We start from the raw sequence: 7,435 nt of genomic DNA on the forward strand, positions 1-7,435 counted from the left end.
AACGAAGTGACCCACCTTTTCCAGGATGAGCTTTTGCTTTGGTGGGATCAGACAGTGAGATGGAACCTCTTGGATGGCGGAGCTGACAATTGTTTTTCTCAAGCTGAGAACCTTTTGCTAAATACTCGTATTATTCAGTTCCCAGGTAAATATTGAAGGACACCGAATGGAGCAGGAGAACTTCACCTTGAGAGTTACAGAATTTGTCCTCTTAGGCCTCACCCAAAGCCCTCAGCTGAAGCAATTCCTCTTCATTCTCTTCTCTATAGTCTACCTGACAACCTGGCTGGGAAACGTCCTCATCATCACCACCGTGATCTCCGACCACCAGCTCCACACGCCCATGTACTTCCTGCTGGCCAACCTGGCGTTCATCGATATCAGCGACGCTACCGTCAGCGTGCCAAAGATGCTGTTGGGTCTCCTCTCCCAGAGCAAAACCATCTCATTCAATCAGTGCATCCTCCAAATGTTCTTCTTCCACTTCATCGCCGGTGCCATGGTCTTTTTACTGGTGGTGATGGCGGCTGATCGGTACGTGGCCATCCATAAACCATTGCAATACTTGACTATCATGAACAGGGGTGTGTGCGTGGGGCTGGTGGCGGGCACGTGGCTGGGAGGGTTGTTTCACTCGTCTGTGCAGATTGTGCTAATCCTCCAGCTACCGTTCTGTGGGCCAAACGTCCTGGACAACTTCTACTGCGACGTCCCACAAGTCCTCAAACTGGCCTGCACCGACACCTACCTCTTTGAGCTGCTGATGGTTTCCCAGAGCGGGGTGCTGGCCATAATTATCTTCATTCTCCTGCTCATCTCATACACCATCATACTGGTCAAGATCAGGACGCACCTCACAGAGGGGAAGCACAAGGCTCTGTCCACCTGTGGAACCCAGATCACTGTTCTGTGTTTAATATTCATCCCTTTTATCTTCATCTATGCGCGGCCCTTCCAGAAATTCACCTTGGACAAGGTGGTCTCCGTCCTTTACACGGTCATCACCCCAATGCTGAACCCCATGATCTACGCGCTGAGGAATGCCGAGATGCAGAAGGCGATCAGAAGACTAATGATCAGAACACTCTCCTCAGGGTAGGGTTTGCCCAGGAAAACTATTTAGAAATAATAACTGTTATTATTCTAATAGTCTAATAATAGTCTAACAAACAAATAATAGTTTGTTATTTCAAGCTAACTCTTCCAGCATCTGCACAATCCGCCTGTGATTCCAAAATAATTCACAAATCACAATTCGCTTTTTTCAAATTTGGTCATTTTCATTCCCTGAGGAACAGCGCCCACGTCACAAGAGCTATTTCGAAATCGAGGCTGCCAGCAGAGTGAACAAAACCGATTTTGGAATCAGCCGTAGGGCGTCCATTGGCTGTATTCGAAAGAGGGCCCAGAAGTGCAAATGCTGTATTTGGAAATAGAGCGAACTCTTTCATGTCCAGCATTCTCTAATCCCGTGCTCTCAAATAACCGGCATTTTAACCAGAAGTGAATGTCTGTGACGTTTTCCATAAGTGCAGTATAGGGAGAGTAAATGCAAATAAATGCAGCAAATCCCGTATAAGTTTACACTGTACAGCACTGCTGTTGGTGGTAAATAAAGTACTCTGCACACATTTTGGTATGTTTCTTTATATCTAATATTTTGTTTCCTAAGTGTTATGCACTGCTAGGTGTACCTCTCTGTCATCCAGAATATCTGATTATCCAGCACCTTCTCGCTCCCAGGGCTGCTGGGCACAGAAGAGTTTACTGTAGCTAAGTGCTATTTGAAACGCATGTTTGTGTGTAGCAGCGTTATTCTGAAATAAGCTCTTCTGGAAAATCTCTTCCAGAGCAGCTAACTTTGAAATAAGGCTGCTGTGTAGACAGACCTTCCGGGAGCACAAGAAGGCATCATGGGTTTTGTTTTCTTTTTAATTTTCACTCGATGGTTTTTAAATTTGTTACTATCGAGACCCATAAACCCTCACAGTGTTAACAAACCTCCCCCGCAACGTGTGCTTTGCTCCCTTTAGAAGAGGGAAGTGTGAACACCATTACACAAGGCTCTGGGGAGCCCTCCTCTGGAACAACGTGTGCAGTTCTGCCCTCCCCGGTTTAAGAAATCCGGACAGGGGCAAGCACAGAGAAGGCCAGCGAGGATGTTCAGAGGAGTGGAAAAGCTGCCTATGAAAGGCGTTTGGAAGAGCTTCACTTGCTTAGCCGAAGCCAATGGAGGCTGAGGGGAGAGACGATTGTTCTGACTCAATCAGAAGACTTGTTTGAGTTAGGGCCCACTCTGGACACAAGCAAACGTGGATTTAAGCTGGCCAGCTGGGTCTCCACTTGTACTCCTCTTTGGAAAGAGGCATGCAAATGAAGGAAAGCGAAAATGCAAATGAGGCACTGGTTTACATATCTGGTACCTCATTTGCATATTGTCCTTCAGATACCAGTCTCCTACTTTGCGAAGGGGGCTCAAAGGAGGCCGGAGAGAGGCTGTCCTCAGTGGTGATGGATGGCAGAACAAGGAGCAATGGTCTGAAGTTGCAGTGCGGGAGGTGTAGGTTGGATATTAGCAAAAACTGTTTCCCCAGGAGGGAGGTGAAGCACTGGAGTGTGTTATCTAGAGAGGTGGTGGAATCTCCGTCCCTAGAGGTTTTCAAGTCCTGGCTGGACAAAGTCCTGGCGGGGATGATTTAGTTGGGGTTGGTTCTGCTTTGGGCAGGGGGCTGGACTCCATGACCTCCCGAGGTCTCTTCCAGCCCGAGGATTCTATGAATTTTACATCCCCCCAGCCTGAGCCCCAGGACCCCTGCCCAGCTCACACCGCCAGCTGCAGGCTATTAATCGCTGCACAGAAATACCCTGGGCGCCCATCAGACGTATTCCCCAGTCCCACTAGGGTCATCTGGCATCTGTATTTCGACCAGAATTCCTGGCGGGAAAGGGAGGCGGGCGGCTCCGGTGCACACTGCTGGCCAGACCGTGAACAGCCCAGTCGGTGGTGCTGCAGGAGGGAAGACAGGCTGGTCCCACCTGTCCTGACTCCACACTTTGTCCTGGAAATGGCGGGTAACGCCAGAGCCGGTCCTGCCAGCCACCTCCAAGGGCCACCATGGAGCCAGAACCGGCTGGGAGCCCACCTTAGCCCCCCGCACCACTGACTGGGAGCTGCCTGAGGCACATTTATACTCCAACCCAGAGCCCCAAACCCCTGCCCCAGCCCTGAGTCCCCCCACCCAGAATTCCTCCAGCACCCCCAGCCCCTCAGCCTCAGCCCACCCCGGGGCCTGCAGCCCCTGCCACAGCCCTCACTCCTTCCTGCTCTCCAACACCCAGCCCGGCCTGGAGCCCCTCTTGCCAGAGCCCCCACCCCCAGTTAGAGCCTCACCTCTCCCGCCCCTCCCACCCCGACCCCAGCCCAGGGGCAGCGAATGAGCATGGAGGGGAATGAGCCGCTGGAGAGGAGAAGGTGGTGACTGGGAGGTGGGGAAGGGGCGTGGCCAAGGGATCCTGCTGTGTAGGAGTAGAACGTTGGCCCCCTTAACTCCCGGGGGACGGCTGAGTCGTCCTCTGGGCAGTCAGGCTGGGTGGACAGTCAGGGTTTCCCACGCCGCCCTGGGAACAGAGCTAGAGCGTCTGGGGAGGGCACGCGGAGGGCTGGAACATGGAGGGTTTGATTCAGGCTGACTCAGTGTGACGTGGACGTTGGAGCAGCAGGTTGGGATGTGGGTTCAATGGTTCCTCACGAGAGGTTCCAAACGAGGTCAGGTCAACACCAGACCTCACAGTCGACCACCGATGTGCCATGCCAGGTACAGCCACCGCGTAGCTAGAATGGACGTACCTACCACTGGCTGATCTGGCTGTGCTCACAGAGGGAGGCCAAGGGGAGAAACTCTCCTGCTGAGCTCTTTCACGCCTTGCGAGAGTGACAAGCACCAGGCTCGGCTGTTGACCCCCGATCCTGCGATTTCGCACGTCCCCGCCAGGGCACAAAGACCAAACCCCGGAAGAACGACTCCGAATGGGTCAGTCTCCCAGGTAGGGTACATGTGCCAGGTGTGCAGTCTCTCCAGCCCTCGGTTAACCACCCCAGGGTCTGTGGACTCTCCTCGGAATCCTGGTCTTCCAGTATAGACATCCCCAAAGGGGCCAACTCAGGTAGGAGAGCCTGGTCAGTTCCAGGATGAGGGTGTTGACAAGGGCCCAGAATGTCCCAACGTGTCCTGCTGATTCTCCCCGTTCCCATGGGCCCCCAGGCTGATGGTGAGCTGACAGTCCATCACTCCCATGGACAGAAGTTGACCCTTCGCCGACGGTTGCTTTTTGTCCAGTGGAAAGGCCGGTGTTTGCAGGACTGATCACACTCGGCTGGCTCCCATGCTGGCTTGCAGCTCAGACCCAGGACAGAGCTTGGTCTCTGTCAGTGTATTGCAGCTACTGGGGGTGTCTGGTTCTTTGCAGAGTTGACTGAATTTTTTTAAAATAATCTAGTTTTGCAAAATATTTCCACTATTTTGTTGCCCGAACACCCAGTTCAGAAAGATCATCTTGTAGCTTTTCGCCGTCTCCCTGCGATTTAACTGCAGTTCAGCTGCAAATTTTGCCCCCTCACTGTGTATCCCTTTTCCCAGCTCATTTGTGAACGCGATGTGCAGAGCTAGTCTCCACACGCAGCCCCAGGGGTGGTTGGGGGACACCTCTCTGGGACTCTCGCGATTCGCACACAAAGCTAATCCATGAAATGCTCCAAAATATGTCAGTCTTTTAGGTGTCACAGGACTTCTTGTGGTTCTCGAAGGTCAAACAAGTGTCCCCAGAGATGCCTAGAGAGTGGACTGGTGGAGAGGTGCTGATGTTCCTTGTGTGGCAGGACAAATGATGTTCCAGGGGACAGACCAGTCCCCCTCAAGCATCTCCAAGGCAGGGACCAGCCACCGAGGGCAGGTCTGTGCACGCTGCTGTGTTATCCCCTCGCCTTGTGTCATGCCCAGAGTGCCACAGTCCGGTAACAACTCTCTCCGTAGCCTGGCCTGATCTTCCCCCAGCAGCTCAGTATCGGGCAAATCACCAAGTGGGGGAACTTCACATCATGGACCCATCAGAGGTCTCCAGCCCTGAAATCCACAAGGCCGCCTGAGCCTGGCAAGAGGTTTGGGATCCCTAAGGGAAACAGGAAAGAGAGAGAGAATGTGGGGGGCAAAATGGATGGAGACGGATGTTTCCTCCACAACATCCTCTGGCGAGGAGTTCCACAGGTTGACTGCGTGCCATGTGAAGGAACACGTCCCTTGGGTTGTTGTAAATCTGTCAGAGAGGGGCCGACTGAGTCTGTATCTTCAGAAACAACAAGAAGTCCTGTGGCACCTTATAGACTAACATGCTCAGAGGGGCACTAATAGGGCCGTTCCTGATCAAGGGGAGTACGTCCAGCCCTGGACTGAGACCCAGTGGGTGTGGGCCTACCACTATCCAGCTTGGTGACTTAAGGCAAGGCCCTGCCCCTTTCCATGCCTCAGTTTCTCCATCTGTGGAATGGGGATAATGAACCTTCTCTCCTCTGGAAAGTAGGTTGTGTGCTGCTGAAGAGATGAGTTAAAGGTGTTTTGACAACGTATCAATTGTCGTTAAACTGGTGCTGGGGAGAGGAAAAAACTCCCAGGGAGTCAGTCCTAACCGTGTGACAGAGCCTCCAGCAGGCCGTGGCTGCAGCTGAGGATGTACAATAAATACACTCTAGCAAGAGAAGGGGCCTCAATAGCAGCGCCCTTGTGTCCACGCCAGGGCTCAGACCAGTGTCCGGTTAACACCTCCCCGGTTACACTGGCCTGTCTGCTGAGGACTGACAAGCTGGGTGGGGCCGAGGGAGCAGCCCCTGGGACGTTACTGCCCATCCCGCTCTGCCCCAGACCCAGCTGCCATTCAGTGGGGCGCCAGGGGATCCCTCCAACCTCCAGAGGGGCTGGCCAGGGCCAGGACACCAGCCTTGCGGGGGAGGGGTGGGGGTAGCAGTGACATCACAAAGGCCTGTGGCAGAACCTCAGCCTATTGGAGGACAGGGATGACCTCACAGAGAGACCCTGACAACAGCCAATCAGGACAGAGGCGCGAGGCGGGGACAAGCTCAGAGATTCCCGCGGCTTGGCAGCAGCCGGCGCCTCCCCAGGGTCTCTGCGGGGGCCGGAGGGAGAACTGGGACCGACGGGCGGGGCCGGAGGAGCCTCGTGGGCGTTTTCTCCTTCCCTGCGGCCGGTGGGGCTGGGCCCGGGGAGAAGGTGGGAGCCTCCGAGGGGTTTGGAGCCTGCTCGGTCTGGTTCCCCTTCGCCCCTTTCCCTCCCTCTGGCTGCCCCCTCCTGCCTCCGCCCCCTTTCCCGGCCCCCCGCCCGCGCTGCCCGCGAGTGACCTCTGAGCCGGCTCCCGGACCCCGGCGTGGGCAGGCGGCTCCCACAGGCCGCAGGGCGGCAGCTGCAGGGCTGCGCCTGGGAGTGACCCTGGGGCAGCGTCAGAGCCGGGCTGAGCCAGACGTGGGCCCAGCTCATCTGCTCCTGGCTCAGGGAGCCCCTGGCACTTCAAGGGCCCATGTTCCAGCCCGGCCACGGGGACGCGCCAGCTCCCCCGGCTCAGCCTGGCGCCAGGTGCCCGCGGCTCGGCAGGGGCTGGGCCAGGGCAGGCGCCGGCTGCTGGGGAGGGAGGGAGCCGCCGGCGGGAGTCAGCGCCTCGGTCGCAGCTTTTCCCGCTCACGCCGGGCCGGGAGCCACAGCACCACCTGCAGCCTGGCCCGGGCTCCCGTGGAGAGGGAGGGGCTGCCCCCCGCGGGGGATGGAACCGCCCCCGGCCCTGTGCGCCACGGCCAGGTTATGGACTGTAGCCATTGGGCAGCACTGCCCTGAGAAAAGGGGCAAGGGACCGACTCTGGCCATTGGGCCGCACTGCCCTGAGAAAAGGGGCAAGGGAGCAACTCTGGCCATTGGGCCGTACTGCCCTGAGAAAAGAGGCGGGTTATGGGCTCCGCTCACTAGGCTGCCCTGCCCCAAGGCAGTTCTGCCAGAGGGGAGCTCGGAGCCCACAGGCTTTGTGGCGGGAGAAGCTGCTGTGTGGCGGGAGAAGCTGCTGTCCCCTCAGAGCCAGGCGCGGGCTGGACCCAGCGGCCCGACTGTGAGAATTCCAGCCCAGGGATGGGGCTGGTCGCTGCGCAGATTGGAGGCTGAACAGCCGGCCCAGCGGCCAGGGCCCTGCGAGGTCACACACGGGACAAGGGCGGCGGAGGAGAAACCTGCCGGCCAGGGCAGAGAAGCAGACGGGGGCTGCACCACGGGGACCTGCTGAAGAGTTCAACACACCAAGGGGCCTCCCCATCGCACCACGTCCCCCAGACCCCGAGCTCGGGCTGCGGCGCCCATCAGCCACGGCGCTGGGCGGAGAAGCCACAGAA

The 7,435-nt window shown here is 56.7% G+C and overlaps 1 protein-coding gene across 1 annotated transcript; it reads left to right on the plus strand.

The window, feature by feature from the left end:
• The first annotated feature begins 166 nt into the window (after positions 1–166).
• Positions 167–5,266, plus strand: LOC142004907 (olfactory receptor 4D2-like). The gene is made up of 2 exons (XM_074982587.1): positions 167–1,074; positions 5,170–5,266. Exons 1-2 carry the CDS (start codon positions 167–169, stop codon positions 5,264–5,266), a joined length of 1,005 nt encoding a protein of 334 aa, XP_074838688.1.
• The last annotated feature ends 2,169 nt before the right edge of the window (positions 5,267–7,435 follow it).

The sequence above is a fragment of the Carettochelys insculpta genome, chromosome 32, assembly GCF_033958435.1.
Source record: "Carettochelys insculpta isolate YL-2023 chromosome 32, ASM3395843v1, whole genome shotgun sequence".
Lineage (NCBI taxonomy): Eukaryota > Metazoa > Chordata > Testudines > Carettochelyidae > Carettochelys > Carettochelys insculpta.

Bases quoted from the DNA above. Each gene is read 5' to 3' on its own strand.
- LOC142004907 (XM_074982587.1), top strand. From the start codon at position 167: ATGGAGCAGGAGAACTTCACCTTGAGAGTTACAGAATTTGTCCTCTTA. The intron at 1,075-5,169 runs GATCAGAACACT...TTGGGATCCCTA, and splicing joins AAGGCGATCAGAAGACTAAT to AGGGAAACAGGAAAGAGAGA.